This window comes from Prunus mume, linkage group LG2, assembly GCF_029339155.1.
Source record: "Prunus mume cultivar Tortuosa linkage group LG2, ASM2933915v1, whole genome shotgun sequence".
NCBI lineage: Eukaryota > Viridiplantae > Streptophyta > Magnoliopsida > Rosales > Rosaceae > Prunus > Prunus mume.
The window spans coordinates 38,393,752-38,411,893 of NC_142699.1; the positions used below are offsets into that span (position 1 = coordinate 38,393,752).

The following is an 18,142-nucleotide window of genomic DNA, read 5'->3' on the forward strand; positions in this document are numbered from 1 at the left end:
TGAATTCATACAGTGAACTTGTTAACAATTTACGTTAGAATTGAGATTTCCGTTCAAACTCCGTTAAAATGTCACCGGCTCAGGTGAAGGGTTAAAAAAAACATCTTTTCACGTTTATTCTCGCAGAGAATCTACCTTAAGATCCAATAAGAAATTGCCATGTGACATACCCAGCCTCGATGTCCTCTTCCTCTATTCTCCCTACAGCATCCCCTCATACCCACCATAACCAACAATCATCTAGACCCAACCTCCAACATCCTCCGTGCTCAGGCCAACTATGTACACGACTATGTTAGAACTACCATCAATATGTTGACAAATGTCAATAAAAATAATAAAAATATTCATTAAGAGATAGCCAGTTGAAGGAACCATCGCCTGGCAGTCAAAATAACAACAGGGCGGTCAACCACCAAGCTCTAAACTTTCTTATATCATTGTGGTAAATAAACTGTACATCTTTGACGGTACCTAAAAAATAGCTGTTATCTATTCTTCTTTTTTTTTTGGTCGAAGCTGTCATCTTTTCTACACAAGAGAAAGATGGTAAGTTTTGTAAATATACAATTTCATTTGATTGAAAAGTTGACCCAGATCCCACATTGTTGCATGAGACATTTTTTTTCCACTGCACATACAACCACAGAGGCGACTCCCATTCTTCGATTAAATATGACAAATCCTGGCTGACAGTCACTACACCACATAGATATTAAAATTTGAACGAGGAGTTTCTTAGAATGCCGTTCTCAGCTCCATCGTGTCCAATTCCAGCACACTAAGTTTCATCCAGAAAAGCAGAACTCGTCTGCAAATTAACTGGACTGGCCTACCAGTTTGATGTGTAAAATCTGGTTGAGCATAGTTCCCAAAATGCATAGCTGCATTTAGCTATAATATTTTTGCCGAGTCGATTTCAAACAGGTTTAGACCACCATGAAGTGCTTTTTACGATTGGGACACGATGGAAAATTCCCTCTGCTGCTCAGGCAACAAGACAGCCAACCGCAGTTTATGAAGCTGGCACAATTTTGCCAGATTGTTGTATACTGAGACTCTTGCAACGTTATTACCCAATAGAATGACATGCGCAATGCTGAAAGCGTCAGCTTTCTCAACTGCAAATTGCAACTCTCTCATTGATATTTCGAACCAGTCTTTTCTTGCTGACTTGGTTGCTTTAACTTCAATGAACTCTTTACTGTTTTCCTTGTCCCCTATAACTATGTCATACGGTAGCCCAGTTTCGTGATGCTCATTGACCCACTTCACAACTGATTTGCCAGCTTTCTGAACAAAGTATTTAAAAGCAACAAGCTCACCTAGCCTCCCAGTTAAATTTGCTTGTGTTGAATTGGGCGTACCAAATCTAAGCTGATCTCTCTTGCTAAAATTAGATGAGCCAAAGTCAGATGGGTCAGACACAAGATCAAAACTAATAGGATTACACTCCATATGCATTGGAAAGTCGGCCTCATTGCCAGCCTCACCACAATGTTCTTGCAGATGATTGGAGTCTGGCAAAACAAAAGCCGCAGATGTTGCCAAACAACCTTCAATGGTCCAATTAGTGTCAACTGAAATAGGTGTTAAATCATCTGTTTGCCTGCTGATGCCTTCAGAATCATCCCCCCCTTTATTTTGTAAGGCGGTGCAAGGCTGTGAAACTGCCTGTGTCTTAAAACCATTGGCACGCGCATACCCAAACCCTGGTGCAATTTTCCAATCAACAGGAGGCCAGTTCCGTGCTTTACTTTTGGATTTCCAGCTGCTTTGCTCATCTACTTCTGGTGAATTGAAACTTGTTTCAAGTGATTTATCACTTTCTATCAATGAATGCACAGAAGAAAGGCACCAAACAGATTCTCCATCAGGAAGCTTTGGCACGTTTTGGCTATTTAAGATGAAAAACTCTGTCTGCTCCTCAGTTGAACCTGACTCTGCCATGGTTGTGATCATATGAAGGAAATTTGCCAAGTGTAGTTCAGGATTTCCATTAAAAAACAAACGAGAAAGCTCCATAAATAATGCGTGAGAATCTGACTCTTGTGTTGTATACAAAATGCTACCCTGCATTTATAAGATAAAAGGAATAAGGGTATTAAAGAGAGATAAAATTTGCATGTCTTCATCACACCAAGTACTGTACATAATTGGGGAAATATCTTCCAGAATCATGAAACCGTTAGAAATTTGATAACAGAATTTGAATAAAAGAGAAACTCTCCTGGAAAACATATTATTTGCTTTATTCTTTACCAGAGCAAAGTATGGCGATGCATACCACGTAACCAGCATGATATGCTTCAAATACTAATTCTTAGTATTCTAGCAGAAAGCAAATACACTGTGGTTCCAGCGATCTTCGAAATCAGTTTGAAGTAAAACCATTTTAAAATACACATGATCAGGAATGCACATTCAATGAAGGATGAAGCAACATACCGTCAGAAGAGAACTACATTTAACTCGCTTCTTGGATTCATTTCCAGTACTCTTTATAACATTCCGGTAGAACAGCTTTTCAACAACTACTACTTGCAGGCGATTCAGGATATCAAATTCAGACTGCTTGAGTTGAGAATATTTATCTGGGTGTACACCATGTAAGTAGCGCTGTGCGTATGGAAGAGCCCAATCCAGCAATGCAGCTTTAAAGCTAGAGTCTTCCATACCGTAATATATTGCCTCACGAGTTACAACCTGCATATAAATGAGCAAGTAAGAGGAATCCAGGTGTAGAGGTTGGTTCACCTTGATGGACAACATACGTATCCTGAATTTTGTAATATAATGCATTGCTCAATGTCATTTCTCATAATAATGCATAGAAAATTTAAAGATTACTTGCATTACCCACATGTGTGTGCGTGCGCACATAGAGAGATATCTTACCTCTGAAAGAGCAGGAATCCCTAAAGCGTGCATGAGGATGGACACTTTTGTACATAGCATCTCTTCATCATCCTTGCTCAGTTCACCGAAGTACAGAAAATCAATGCAGTCCAAGTGCTTAAACTGCTTGCTTAATTTCTTATTATCACACCAGCACACAAGACCAAAGGAAGGATGTACAGAAACCCACTTATCCTGTACAGTAGGAAGCACCGTACACTCAATCTTTGTAAGTGAATCTTTCAAGTAAACAACATCTTCAGCACTCAATCCTGATTTTAGTCCATCAGTCCACTTCAGGAAAACTTGAAAAACCTGAGACAAGGAACACCGAACAATTAGGTCCGCGAGCAGCTTGTGCTAATTGTAATATTAATCTAAACTTGATTACTTACTGCATTAGCTGCTTGTGAAGGCAAAGCAACATTTGATAAATGCAGCAATATCTGAAGGTAGCTCCGGAGAGGAGGGGTTTCATGTACTCCACAGCCGTCAACAAAGAAGTCATGAAGGCCTGGGTAGAAATTGCAAAGCGTCTTATTCAAGGGGCCATGAGTAACACCTGTTGAGCTGCACTGACGATGAATCTCCCTGATTTGGTCTACAAAGGAAGTGGAGTCATGCCAGTACACTTCTTCAGGGGACAACAATGTACCAGATACCACATCCTCGTGCCTGAAGCTAGATGCGTGTGGAACGAATATAGAAGGTCCTGAATGGAAAGCCTCTGCAATTTTCTCCTTTGAAGCAGCCATTTCATTCCAGATTAATGTGTAAAATTTGAACATTTGTGCTAGGCTGCAAGAAAGGAAAAAAAAAGACTAGCATTTAAAATGTGTGGCATCATGCAAAATTAAACAAATAGAAGAATAAATGTGCATAAGCATTTCATATGGTGTAACAGATAATGCAAACCCAAGGTATCAGAAGATACACTTCTAATAATTAAAAAATTCTGTGAACGATGGAAAATAATAATAGTTTTGGTTGCAGGCGACCTTTTTCAATCTCAAAAAGTTACAAGTGAATTTGGACAGAATGATTTGAAAGGAAGTAGGATAATTTTCAATAATTTAATATTCAAATGTATAGGATAAAAGGCGCTTTCGAGAGGAAACCTTATGAAAAGCATCTTAGTAAAGACATCATAAAACAAGTGGCAGTATTAATGCAACCTTGGTTAAGATAGAAAAAATTGACCAAGAGATCACGCAGAACATCTGAAATATTAGCCATTGACATGGCTTCATAAAGAATTTGATCTTACATTCACCAAGTAACCTTAGCTTATTTGAGTCTAAGAAAAGATAATAATGCACCTTAAGCACCAAATATGCAGATAGCACTTTTGGGAATTTTACGGGAAATAAATTTTTTTTTTTTTTGGGTAAAAGAGAGAAGTATATGAAGATGCTTGGACAGTGACGACCATAAAGATGCTAAGGCCCTAATTACTTCTCATAGATAATCACGTCCTCCACGTTATCATCAATGGTTCTGTTATTTCCTTCTATCCAAACAAACCCAAGTGAAACCTAGACTACATACAGATTGCGAAAGATCCTTGATAGTATCCGTAACACCCAAATAATCCTTAACCAGCAAAAGAAATGCATGGCCGAACCTACACCACTTCAACCAAGTGAACAACCTGGCGCAAATTTGTGACATCAAAGAATAAGGAACAAAGGAATTTGATAAGCACTCTAACCGTCACCATGACCAATAGTTCTTAGAAATCTTTGCAAGGGTTCTTATTTTACATTAAGGCTTATATTTTTCCCCTGATGAGAACATTGCTTAAAAGTACCTTCCAATCACGTGGATCTAATGCCCGAAAAGGCAAATGGTATTATAGAACCACTGCTTTTGGTTCAAGAACTTTATTTCTTGTCTATTAGTATTCATAATATTGCTGGACCACAATAATTAGCAAAAGATATCCAATGTACAAACAGAAACTAATGATATCACTCCCAAATAAATGAGGTCAAACATTATGAGGGAAAAATCATAATCATACACATACCTGGCACTGAATGGGTTCTCACGTCTCCATAGCTTCAAGATCTCCAGAACATCGTCAAGGGAAACTGTTGTCTTAAACCCAATATCAAGTACAAACTTCTCACTTCTAACCTGCTTCAGAAAATAAAAATTTGTAGCACAACAGATTAAGCAGAATCTTTAAAGAAGATTTAAGATTTTAAACAGCTGAAATTGTAATTACCATATCTAAAGTATATTTGTCTCATATAACATAGAAACAATCAAACAGTAGGCCTTTTAAAGGCAAGAGCTGCAAAATAATTTTGAGGTGCAGCACTCATTTCATGATGGAGAAATGGTAGGGATTGCTACAAAGCAGTGGAATTTAGACCTGACATTTTTTTTTTTTTTTTGGTACCATTCTAGACCTGACTGACCTGACTTTAAATTCAACAAAGTGCACGCAGAAAAGTTAAGAGAGAAAAAGAAAGATGTAAGAATAGGAAGAAGAAAGAGGAAGAACAGTCAGAAATCAAATTATCACACAATATCACAAAACTTCTACTAGTGAAAGACAGCCTTTTGCTAGTACGATCCAATATGAGCCATACTCTCAATATTAGCCATAAGATGACAGACATTAGAACACATGAAGAACCAAATAACCACCATGGACTCCAAACCTTGGCCATAGCAACTGCTTCCCACGGATGGTGCCATAACCTAAGTTTTGGAATAAATAAGCTATGGGTGCATATGCCTCTTGTGTTCTATGAGACTTGGAGTTTGTTCAACACATTAGCATCAAATATGCAATAATTGTTTGGTGGTAAAATACCAAACAATTGTGCTTCACTTGGCACTTGGCTTTGATGACGAAGATGGTGGTGTTGTGTTGAGGTTAAAGAGCTTATATAAGCTCTGTGCAAAGGTGACAGTGAGTGTCCTTATCAAATTCCTTTTTTCCTTATTCTTTGATATTACAAATTTGCACGAGGTTGTTCACTTGGGAGGAGTGGCGTGGGTCAGGCAATGAATTTCTTTTGCTGGTTAACAATTATCTGGGCGTTGTGGATACTATGAAGGATCTTTTGCGATCTCAACAACGATGAATTTCTTTGCACATAACTTTTAGGGATGAATACAGAACCTTAGATCTATTACGAAAGGGAGGGGAAAAAACACAATAGCCTTACTGACTGCATTTGGTTCAAATTCACATTTGCATTCTAGTAGATAAAGTCTCAATCTGATAAAGGAAATATTGGCTAAATAATAAATTCAGTAATAAAAGAAAAAAGGGAAGCTAATTTCATATGTAGTAATATCAAACTAACCTTTGGGATAGCAAATGGAGCAGATGCCCCCAGAATCAAGCGCACTGCATCACAATCGTGATATAAATCTTTAGGATAGTGCAGTACATCATCCATCGTTGATACCACCCATTCCACATCACAGATGCTACTTATAAATGAAGATTTGAAGGGCCTTCTGTCTGCTTCAGATTTAGAAGCACAATAACATGTAGTTTTTTCACCATAGCAATCATCCCATAAAGTATCAAGAATCTCTAAGAGATATTCACAACCTTTTTTGTTTCCATCTCTGGCCAATAGAGATAATAAGTTGACCAATTCAGGGGACTCCCAATCTGTGACATTTGATTGAAGGGAAATTAAGTCCTTATCCCAAATCACATTCTTAACTAGTACATCAGAAATATCAGCAATTCCCTTCTCAACTTGCACTACTTTGACAAAATCCATTATCCCAATTTGCTGGAAAAATTCCCTCCACTTCTTCAGTTCACATGGGAGTGGTTTTGTGACTGGATGTCCCAAATAGGAGATGTCAACCTCATGCCACTTTATATCCACCATATTAATCAACTTCTTTATGTCCACAGGATTTCCAAATTCTTTACTGAAATGAATTGATACCTCAGAAGGCCGCTTAAAGCCATAATTTGTTGATATGTAAGCTTTATCTCGTATTTCTGAGATTATGTATTCCCTTTCAACATTGCAATCAGAGCAGCTCGACTGTATATGGAACATTACAAAGCAGAGATATTCAATCACCAAATTCTTATCCCAATCTGTAATTCTGTCATCAGTCATAGCTGGCAAGATGTGTACCTTGACAATTTCGTGTGCAGACAACCTCTGGACACCAATTCTACAGAGCATACATGTGAGTTTGTCAACTGTCACATCCATGGATGACATATCTGCAGACACTACAGAAATGAGGGCAGGACTTACGATCCGAAGTTTCGCATATAAATTAGGGAAAGACTCAAGTCCATCCTGAGCCTCAAGGCCATTGCTTAAGGCATCAAAATGTAACCAAATTGGGCCTTCGTCTACTGCACCATATGTACCATCTGAAAGAGGAATGAAAGGAATTTTTCGAAGGTTTTCTATAAGCTCCATTTCTATTCTCGGATCAAAAGAAGATTCCACAGAAGAATTGAATGACATGGCATAAAGTTCACTTAGCCAAGAGGCCAGCCAACCCAACCCCATTGATTTGAGACCATTTTGTGTATGACATAAAGATACCATAACTTGAAGCAGAACTTTGGGTCCATACTCCACAATACCTAATGAATTTGAAAGTGGATCTGGCAGAACTATATTTCTATCCAAGAATCCAAGATCAAGATGCTCTCGTAGTAAACTGTCAGGAAGAAGCGAATGAGCATGTTCATTCCAACCTCTTAGGACCTTGCAAGGAGGAACCCATTCATTATTTCCTCCTTCCAGAAGTAAGCAATTTGTCATACGTAATCTAGAAACAATCAACCGTGGAAGAGAAGAAAAGAAACCATGCACTTCACCTACAAGGGGAACAAAGGACATATAAGCTGTCACAGCTCTCCCGGGATTCTCTTTAAAGCACGGAAGAGCACAAAAAGATCTCTCTGCATTGACAAATAAACCAGGAAATTCTGACAACAGCCACTGGTTCCAGGGACTATCTCCATCCACTTCCTCTCTAGATGAAGGAAGGACAAAATCACCCTGAAGAATAAATTTCAGTCCATATGTTCTAAGAGGAAGAAATGCAAAAACAGGCTGCTGGACAAGATCTGGATCATAATCACCGTTGTCTGATTCCTTCAATGTAAATGCAATTGAAATTTCTGTTGTTTGTACATCACTGCGAATAAAATCTGCTTGCAAGTTCTGAGATACTACAAACCATGTCATTTTCTCTTTCCCATGTGAAACTTTAACAATACCATCTCCCAAAATTTCTTTTCTCATGACAGTAAGTGAATCATCAAGCAAGTTTCTAAACTTGATACACTGGAGGCGGTGCAGAAAGAGTAATAAAGATGGATGAAGATCTGAAAACATATTTATAATGCTTTTCATGACAGTTCCATCTGATATTTTTGATCTGAAAGGAAGAACAACGCAAGTGTTCCAGCAGTTATTATCTGATTGATCATGGTCACTAGAAGTAAGCCTACTAAACAAGTCAACATCGCAGGGAGGTACAACTGTTGGCAAAACAAAACCAATCTGACCCTCACTTATATCAAACTTGATGTGAAACCCATTGGAATGAATTTCTGGAGCATCTGTGACCTGCAGAACAATGTGAACATATTAATGAAAGCATGTTATCAATGGAGGGAATGAATCCTTGGACAGCAAAATAAAGATGAGGTTTCATTCCAGCTACAACAAACAATTCACAGCAGCAACGAAACCTTTAAACCAAAGACCCGTGTAACAAGGCCTGATTTTGAATGATAGTATGACTGTACAAGGTAATTCACTTAATGCAGCAAACAATCAAGAAATAATAAATACGGTTTGACAAGATGGAGGGAGAAGAGGAGAGACAGAGAGAGTGATAACTGCAGTGTTTTCGCGACCTACCCGAAAAACTGATTTGAAACCAATGCCCTTCTGCCCTATATATCCAGCATTAGATCCTTTCTTGGTTGAACTTCCAACATCACAAAGTGCTCTAATGTTCCGGGAAGAGAAGCCTCGCTCATTATTTAAAACAATAATACCTGACTCTTGAAGAATGAATGTTAGAGTTGGTTCTACATTTGTTGGGTAGGTATTATCATCAGCATTTTGAACCTGGGGCAATAAAGAAGAATAAATATACACAAAGACGGATGTATAAAATTGAAATAAAACATCACATACTTATCAAAGGCTTGTTTTCAACTTCAAACTCAATTATAGCATCAAACGTATAAAGATCATCCAAATCCAAATTGAAATTATAATAATTGGCAATATATTGTTGGAAGGACAAATACAATAACTTTACTGTACAGCTTCTCTTGTGAAATAAAATTTTCAACTTTTCATTAATATATATATAGATGAGAGTATATCCCACATTGAGAACTCAAATCCTTGCATTTATTCGTAAGAGGTCCTAGGTTCAAAACATCCAATCCTCATTCCCCATTTATTTCTTAGTTTGTTGGGTGTAGTGTGGGGCTACACCTATATATGGTTCTCTCTCTATCAACATGTGAATTGGGGAATATTTCAGGGACTATTGGTACAATTTAGCAACAAGGAAAATAAAAGGCCTTGAGGAGATGACTGCACTAAGCACAATGAAAGACACAAAAGAGAGCACCCTTACCAGCTCAAGAAGAAAATGTGAATCCTGTGAATACAATTCCTGTGAAAGACAATGAAGAGCTCTCCCTAAGCGAGCATGCTGCTTCTTTAACATGATACTTTCAACACTTGATAGGCCCGAATCAAGACCAAATTCATCTCTCCTGATTGACTCAATTACCTGGGCTGCATCTTCATGTTCATTAAGCTCAGTAGGATGTTGCGTGTAACCACTGCCAATACTAGCATCAGAGGCTTCTGCCCCACCAATCTTCAAACAAATATCAGTACATCCGCCTTTCTGCTCATCTGCCCTAACGGAAAACTTATCTGACACATCTTGCATATTCTTTGAGCTAGACCCTGTTTCATACCTAATAGCATTAAAACATGAAGCCCCTGATATGAACAAGCCAGTAGCATCACTGGAACAAAATGCATAGTAATCATTAATCCACTCCACTACACCAAGAGACAACCCAACTTCATGAAGCATCAGACGCTGCTCTGACTGGCTGCATTCATTCAGAACAGCTGAAGCAGCATGTTTAACAACAGACTGCATCCCAGAAAGCAATACATCAGCAGCAAAATAACGAAATTCTGCAGGTAGATACCCAAGACATTCAAGGAAAAATCTTGATATAACAGTTGTTGCAATATTCATCTTGCTCAAGTCCTTGTGTAATTTACTACAGAATTTACCAGTAGCAACTTCACCCACCATTTTTTGTCCAGATAGTGCTTTTCCATAATCAATGGAATTCTTATTGTCTTGTAGTTCTATATCGTCTAGATAATTCTTCTGAATTACTTCAAATGCATGTTTTATATGAATTTTCAAAAGCGACACAGGGACATGTTTTTCTCCCCCAACTAGTGAAAACAGAGATAACATTTTCACTGCTGTTTGAAAAGAGGATCCTTGAAGTGCAGATTCCAAGAATGAATCCACGGTAGCTGAATGATCTAACCGAATCACTTTTCCACCTTTTGTCACCAAACACAACAGTTCATCTGTGTTGACTTCATTCAATAGCCATGGTACAAGAGGGCCAAGAGAGGGAGCAAACAATAGGTCCCAATGCGACCATAAATTTAAATCTGACATCACTGGTACTGTAAGTAAAACTTCAATTGCATCCTTGGATGTAACAGATTCATGGGACTTTGCTTTCTGGCCACTGTCAGTATTGACCGAAGTTCTTTTCCATAGGACATTCTCAATGTGTAATGATGACTCCATAGCATAACTCGTTCCACACAGTGCCATTGAAAATAGAACACATTTCGAACTCGCAGCATTTTTATGTTTTCCCACTATGCTTAAGAAATCTTCCACTGAACCATTTTCGATAGTTTTGAAACAAACCAAAGGGAACTGCTTCCTAAGCAGCAACAATATATTTTGTTTGGTAACTTTTTCATCTTCCCATAAACTATTTAAAGCTTGAGATACTAAAACAACCAAATGGTGCTGGAGCATGCAAACCTCAAAAGGACACTTTCCACTCAAGTCACCAGTCAGGAACTTGCACAGCTCATGTGGCAGTAGACCAGCATATTTTTCTAAGAACATCAAAAACTCCCCATAACCGAGGGATTTAAATTCCTTTACACAAAATTCTTTCACCAACCAAACCTCGCAATTGCATAGCTTCCTCAAGAAGATAAACATCTTCTCTGGAAGTGATTGACCATTGTTATGTTTTCCTTGATCACTCTCAAAATACACGATAACTTTCCTGATTATGTCCTCAACAGAAACACCTGTGAAATTTAATTACAAAGCCCCATAAGGCATATAAGTTCCATTAGAGCAAATATTAAAAAAAAAGGGTCTGGAACCCACATGATTTTTTATTCCGTAGGTGTTAGTAAACGCATCAGAAGTCGGGCATTAAAATAATTCTAATAACCATATGTTAGTAAATGCTGGGTAGTTCAGGAATCAAAATTATTCCTATACTCAATCCAGGTAAGTAAACATGCCATAATTCTGTTTAAAGAAAAAAAAAATACAATAGCAACATTACTTACTCTGAATGTGCTCAACAATATGTTCATTGATGACTGGTGGATCCTTAATTCTTGGCTCATCTTTAGTACTTGGTTCAACATCTATGTTCACATATTCGGGACAGTTATCAGTAATACTGTCAGTTAATTCATTTTGACCAATGGTTTGGAATGTGTCATACATGCTATCCCACATTCCACATTTGATAGATGAGACCTGCAACAATGGAAGTAACAACTTCAGTACGAGTGATCAGCTATTATTGCATCACAATAAAGGATTGCCCTGGTTCAATGAAATATTAAACTTAGCAATATTGTGGAGAATTCAAACAAACAGAAGACAAGTTGAGTACCAGGGTTAAGTAATTTTGTTGAAAATTGTCAAAGAGACATACGTTTACAGACAAGCAGTACATATTATAGAGGTGAAATGTTGATAAAAACAACATAAAAATGATTTCAACATGATATACATGGCCTATAATATGACATCTATAAGCATTTATTTAAACCATTATTAACTACGTTATGTTCTTTTCTTGTATCCTTTCTCTAGTCTCAGGTAGCACCTTTTCTTTTAAATATAAAGGCTTAGCTGAAACTTACCTTAAAGGATTTAAGGTAATTAAATGTATTCAATCCATGACAGGAAAACCAAAACTGAAAGCATAAGCATATATTAAGATTGACTTTTGCTTTTTGCATACATAAATACACACACATTTATATTATAAGAAACACACTTTTTATCAAGAAAAAGCAAAGGAACTACAACAAGCAAGGATGAGCAGTCCATTGGACAACAAAGACAATAGCCAAACAACATTACCCAGTCAGTGCATCTATAACGAGAGTTAAAACACCAAAACACACAAATATAACATAAACATATATTCATCTGCATACTTTAATTTCTTCAGGAATGGAATGATAAACAAAATCTGCACAAAAATAAAATACTACATGTAAAACAAAAAATAATAATAATTCAGCAGACCACAATAACTTACAGCAACATTTAGTAATCCAATTAATGGATACAAAGAAAACATTGACTTGATTTTCTTTCTCTTCTGAGCTTTAGTATTATTAAACTGCAGCATCCTATCAAGTACCTACAAGAATCGGAAGATATTTTCTGAAACCCCATATTTTTAGAATAAATAAAGAGAAAACAACATCAGCAAAATTGTTAAAACATTAATCAAATTGTTGAGAATATAAAATCCCACATCGACTATTCTAAGCCTTGCATTTCAATATATAAAATTATGAACCTCTTCAGCCATTATCACCATAGTACCAGAACGACCTCATGTCAGTCCCATCTTGGCTACAACTTCATATCATACTGAATAATTTATAGCACTCATACTAAGGCTTAGGATAAAACCACAAAGAAATAAATAATGAAACAACATGGTGCAACTATACAAGAAAATTTAGCAAGGTAACACATAATCTAAATGAAAGACTTATTCTACATGTATTTCTTAATCTTGTCAACACCCATTGGACATGAGAAACATCAGCAAGTGCCTCCAATTCTTTCCCCAAAAAGATTTCCTTTATATCACTAACCTTCCCCATAATGCAATTCGCTATAAATATCAATCATAAAAAATATCAGGACTTCAAGTCAGAAAATGAGGTGCATTCCAAATCACAATATTTCTTCAAATATTTGAAACTTAGAGAATTTGGTAAAGTCATTATACATTAAAATCAGTAGAAATTCATTAAATATTCTGAAGAACAATGCAAATATGTAGCAAACTAAAATTCATTACATAAATAGATACCAACTACTGAGAGGTGTTTCGTCCATATAATCAGTTGTTTACATAGCATCAGAAGAGCATGAACATACCTCATCCACAGTGTACTCCAGACATGCCTCCTTCCAGGTTGTAATGAACATCCTCAAATCATTATTGTCAATTGAAAGATTATTTTCATGCAAATTGCTAACCTCATTGGTTTCCCTGCCATTTTCCATTGGAAGGGCATCTTGTACCTTATCTCTCTTACGCAGTTTGTGGGGCATGGAGATTGCACTGTTTAAGTTTTCAGATTTTCTTTTCTTTTTAACTGACCCGCTACTATCATTGTGCTTTTGGCTGCCACTAGCTGGAGAAAGCTGGCTCAACCCAAGCCTTCTCCTCTCTTCTATTACGGACGGGTAAGGACAACTACTCACTCGGTCAGAACTTTTAACAGACTGTGATGAGAAGTTAACCTGACTGCCTGTTAAATGGTCATTATTTTCATCATTCTCTTCAGATAAATAATCATCCCTACCTTCATCCTCTGAGCTTGAAGGATCAAATCTAATGTGCTTGCCACAAAAATCCTTATGTATGGGGGAAAACGATTCAACGCGCTGAGAAATAGTGCTGAAACGTTTGTCTAACGCCTTTTTCTCTGCAGATAAAAGTGGAAACTTCCTATCCTTTTTATCTGAATTTGGCTGAAATGCATTCTCCGATTTCTTTAGAATGGAAATTTCTAGATTCCTGGCTTTCCGGATGGCTGAAATATGCATCCTGTTATCATAAAGTTTGCTCCAATCAATGTCATTAAAATTTACATTATATAACTGAAAAAGGACAAATGAGATGACTTGAACACATGATATGACACTGGATTGACCCCTTAGAAAACTTAAGTCATGACTGCAAAATTTACTTGGTGATAAATTAACATTGATATGCCCACACACACAGAGGTGAAATCAAGCCACACCATACCACCTAGCTCATAAAGGTTCGGAATGAAGCAGAACACAATCAGTATATAATGTTTGAGATTGGGTTGTTTAATTATATATCATGTTGGACTGAACTTAATTGAAAACTTAAGAGGAGGAGGAGGAGGAGGAGGAGAGAGAGGGGGGGGGGGCGCCATTCATCAAGAACGATGTGAACAGGGAGCATTTAAAATTAGGACCGAGAAATAATCAACAAGACCCAAAACTGTGCATGTAATAGCTTCTGCATCATCAAATGTTTTTCAAAGAAGCAAGTACATCAGCAAAAGCATGCATTAAAGATCCCTGTAACTCAACATGAGCACAGGCATGATCCTTGTAACTCAACATCCATAATGTATGAAATTTTGACTTCCACATGCTCTTTATGGACATTAGAATGACTTTTACTGCATGAAAAACTTTATAAATAAGTAAATATGACATCAAATTTATGCACACTAAGTACTATAAAAAGAGGTCTCCTTTGCCAATATAGTTCTAAGTTCAGTATTGAGCTATCTACAAAATAGTTTTTTTTAAACCAAAAAGTAGAAGCAAAAATGTGACATACCCCATGCTGTGAATTCGTATTCCAAGTGCTTCCTTGCTTGCAACTGATCGCTTCTTAACAATGAAATCTAAATATTCTTCAACCCTAATATCTTTATTTTCACAAGTATCCATGAACTCAGAAAGTAGAGATATCATCTCCCCACTTGTTATCTTAAATACTTCAGTTGTATCAGACTTCACTGAGAAATAATGCATAACAAGTGGATGTCGCAACAAAGGGCCCAATCCCAGCTCTTCAAACTGCTCAATTCCCTCATTCTTGCAGATTGCTACTTCCAAATCATACAATGAAGTAATTCTTCGAGCCCCAACAAAACAATGGATAAATGCATTTATCTAAATTCCAATAGAAAATAAGTAAATATAAATAAAGAAACACAAACCTCATAAGATAAAATACATAAATTTCAACATTTTATCTCATGTTTCATTTGGTTGAAAAAAGAAGAGAAAATAAATAATTGCATGTTCCTTGTGCTTGTTTCTGTTACTTTACAAAATGGAATCTTATACTGAAATGAGTGAGACAACAGCTGATAAGTATAGTGACCCTAGAGCCTAGGCAACTAATGATAGGTGATACATAACCTCCTGGATTTGCACAATCATTACAAAAGGGTCAAGCCCTTAGTTGCTCTCGCCCAAATCAGAAATATAACTTCTTAAATCCCCCCACCCCAGCGGGGGAAGTTACTTCATGCCATGCTTGCGCTTGCTTATACATATCTATGCATGTAAGCATACAGCTGAAGACGGGGACCATTTGTGTATAATATGCAGTGTTAATGATGCCATAAGATCAGCTCGCATCTCTTATAATCATCATCAATTCCCTTTTCATATATATAAATAATAAAAAAGAACGTTTGTTAAACAATCAAGTATGTTTTTTCCCAAAACGAAGTGTTTTAAACCAAGTGTATTTTATTATAAATGAAGGTTCTCTTCTTATATCAATTACAATTCTTTTCCCACACTTTCTTAGCAACCAAACAAAGCATTACGAAACTTGATTTTTAAAAGCAAAAAGAAGAGAGTAAAAAAAGGCAGAGATGGCGCCATTACCTTCCCTTCAGTGAGCATGAGGCGGTGCAAAGTCGGCACTTGCTGCATTTGAAACCCCAGCGAGCTCCAGCAATCAACCTTGAGCATCAGAAGCGCAGACTGCGAGACCTTCCAGGCCGAGACGTTCTCTCCAACAGCGGCATGTTCATCGCGAGCCTTCCCCACGGCGCGGTCGATTCTCTCGAGCATGTCTCTCGAGTTCGGAGGCCGAAACCCTTCCGGGTTTGAAAACTGCTGTGGAGGAGGATTAAATCCAGGGTTTTGGCCAGGGAACTTAGGGGTTTGGATTGGGAAATTATTAGGAGGGAAATTTTGGTAGGAGTTGTGGGCATTGTGGGGTATAAAGGGGGTGTTTGAAGGATAAATATACGACGAATTGATGGGGTTTTGGAGATAGAAATTAGTGCCTTGAGGTTGCTGCGGCGGCTGACCCCATGCGCCGCCGGAGGAGCTAGAAGGGCGTCCGTACATGGTGAGGAAGGAACAGGGTGAGAGAAGGAAAAAGCCGGCTGTACTGAGTTTTGTCTATTGTTGGAGGGAGTTTGCAGGGTTTGCACCCAGAAGCATCTACGTCCCCAGGAGCTTTGTTTCAATGGATGTTTTGTGTTTTTTCTGTAATTAGGTTAAAGCTCTGTTCTTTCAGTGTATGCTTACTTGGCTTCCTCGGTTCTTTTTGAAAAAAAACGTCATTATATAACGCCAATGTATCTCAGGGCTACAACTCGTCGGTTAACGTAGGCTGGCTCCCGAAGTTTTTGTTTTTGTTTTTGTTTTCTTCAACAAAATAATTATCTAAAAAATTCATTATTTTTTTATAAGAATATAAAACATTAAACGTCACTTGTGATCCATATAGTTTGACACTTCAATCACTTTAAACTCTGTAGTTTCAATTTCTTCAATTTTGACTTTGTAGTTTTGTATTTGTAGCAATTCAAGAACAAGTTAGTACAGAGAAAGGGTAATTTCATCAACCCAAAACCTTTAAGCATAAAAGCTCGTCTAAAACTCCCCTCATTTCATATTATGACTTGAAATTGGCCATTTAGGTTTAGGATTTTTCAAAAATTGGGATGGTTGAATTTTGAGCCCTAATATAAAATGGAGAGAGTTTCAGACGAGCTTTTATGTTCAAGGGTTTTGAGTTGTGAAATTTCCCCTTATACAATCAAAGAAATTAACAAAAAGGGATATTCATTGAAATGTCACCTGAACTTATATCTTAGTTTCAATTTGTCACATGAATAAAAAATTTAAGAAAAATGTCATCTGAATTTTTCAAAGTCCATGATTTGTCACCTAACTTTAACATCATCCAATTTTCCAACTATTTTCAAGGGTATTTTAGTCTTTTTATTTTCAAGAGTATTTTTAAAAATGGAAAAATCATTATAAAAAAAATTATGAAAAGACCCTTGAAAATTATAAAAATTATATATCTTTTCACATTTAACCCCCAACCATTTTTACATTTAAGCTTATTTTTTTAATAATAGTTTTTTACATTTTTTAAATATCCTTGAAAATGAACAGACTAAAATACCCTTGAAAATAGGTGGAAAATTGGATGATAGTAAACTCAAGTGACAAATCATTTCAAGTGACAAATTGAAACTAAAGTATAAGTTCAGGTAACATTTCAACAAATATCCCTTAACAAGAACACTAACTTGTCCGTGAATTGCTACGAATAAAAAACTAAAATGGAAAAATTGTCGTAATTAAAGCTATAGGGTCAAAAGTAATTGAAGTATCAAACTACAAAGACCAGAAGTGACTTTTGGCAAATATAAAAATTCGTTACATGGCACATGACAAAAAAAGACCATAGATTATTTTATATACAAATAATCACACAATTACACCATTAAAACCAAAATATAAATACAAATTACGATTTAAAATTATGAAGTAAGTAAAAATAAATTTGTCTTTTCAAGTGTAGAGGGGGATTTCTAGCGAAGATGGGGATATGGTGGATTAGGGAAAACACATTCCTTCCATATTTGCCTCTTAGAGCATCCACAATGGTTACTCAACAATTCATTTTAGTTCAGTTTAATAGTTCAATTTATTGAAATTTTTTTTGCAGCTATTAAACTAGACTATAATTTCATTTGCAGCGATGCAATTCAATAGCTTACAAATTAAAATTTATATTTTTTAAATGATTGCATAAAATAAAATGAATGAATTTAATTACAATTATTATTATACAATTAAAATGGTT

At 36.6% G+C, this 18,142-nt stretch overlaps 1 protein-coding gene across 3 annotated transcripts; it reads right to left on the reverse strand.

Moving 5' to 3' along the window:
* Positions 1-329: 329 nt before the first annotated feature.
* Positions 330-16,580, reverse strand: LOC103322777 (protein NO VEIN). Of its 3 annotated transcripts, none has more exons than XM_016791943.2 (13): positions 15,913-16,580; positions 14,846-15,183; positions 13,393-14,068; positions 12,533-12,637; positions 11,541-11,736; positions 9,523-11,270; positions 8,787-8,999; positions 6,225-8,489; positions 4,928-5,037; positions 3,294-3,696; positions 2,899-3,213; positions 2,449-2,706; positions 330-2,073 (listed from the first exon to the last, which is right to left on the reverse strand). In XM_016791943.2, the coding sequence occupies exons 1-13, from the start codon at positions 16,381-16,383 to the stop codon at positions 952-954; spliced, it is 8,220 nt and encodes a 2,739-aa protein (XP_016647429.2). In that variant the 5' UTR covers positions 16,384-16,580; the 3' UTR covers positions 330-951. The 3 variants fall into 3 exon arrangements, with proteins under 3 accessions (XP_016647429.2, XP_088903293.1, XP_088903294.1); XM_089047167.1 differs by having other exon boundaries at positions 4,928-5,040; XM_089047168.1 differs by having other exon boundaries at positions 4,928-5,040; positions 14,846-15,145; positions 15,913-16,049.
* Between the last annotated feature and the right edge of the window lie 1,562 nt (positions 16,581-18,142).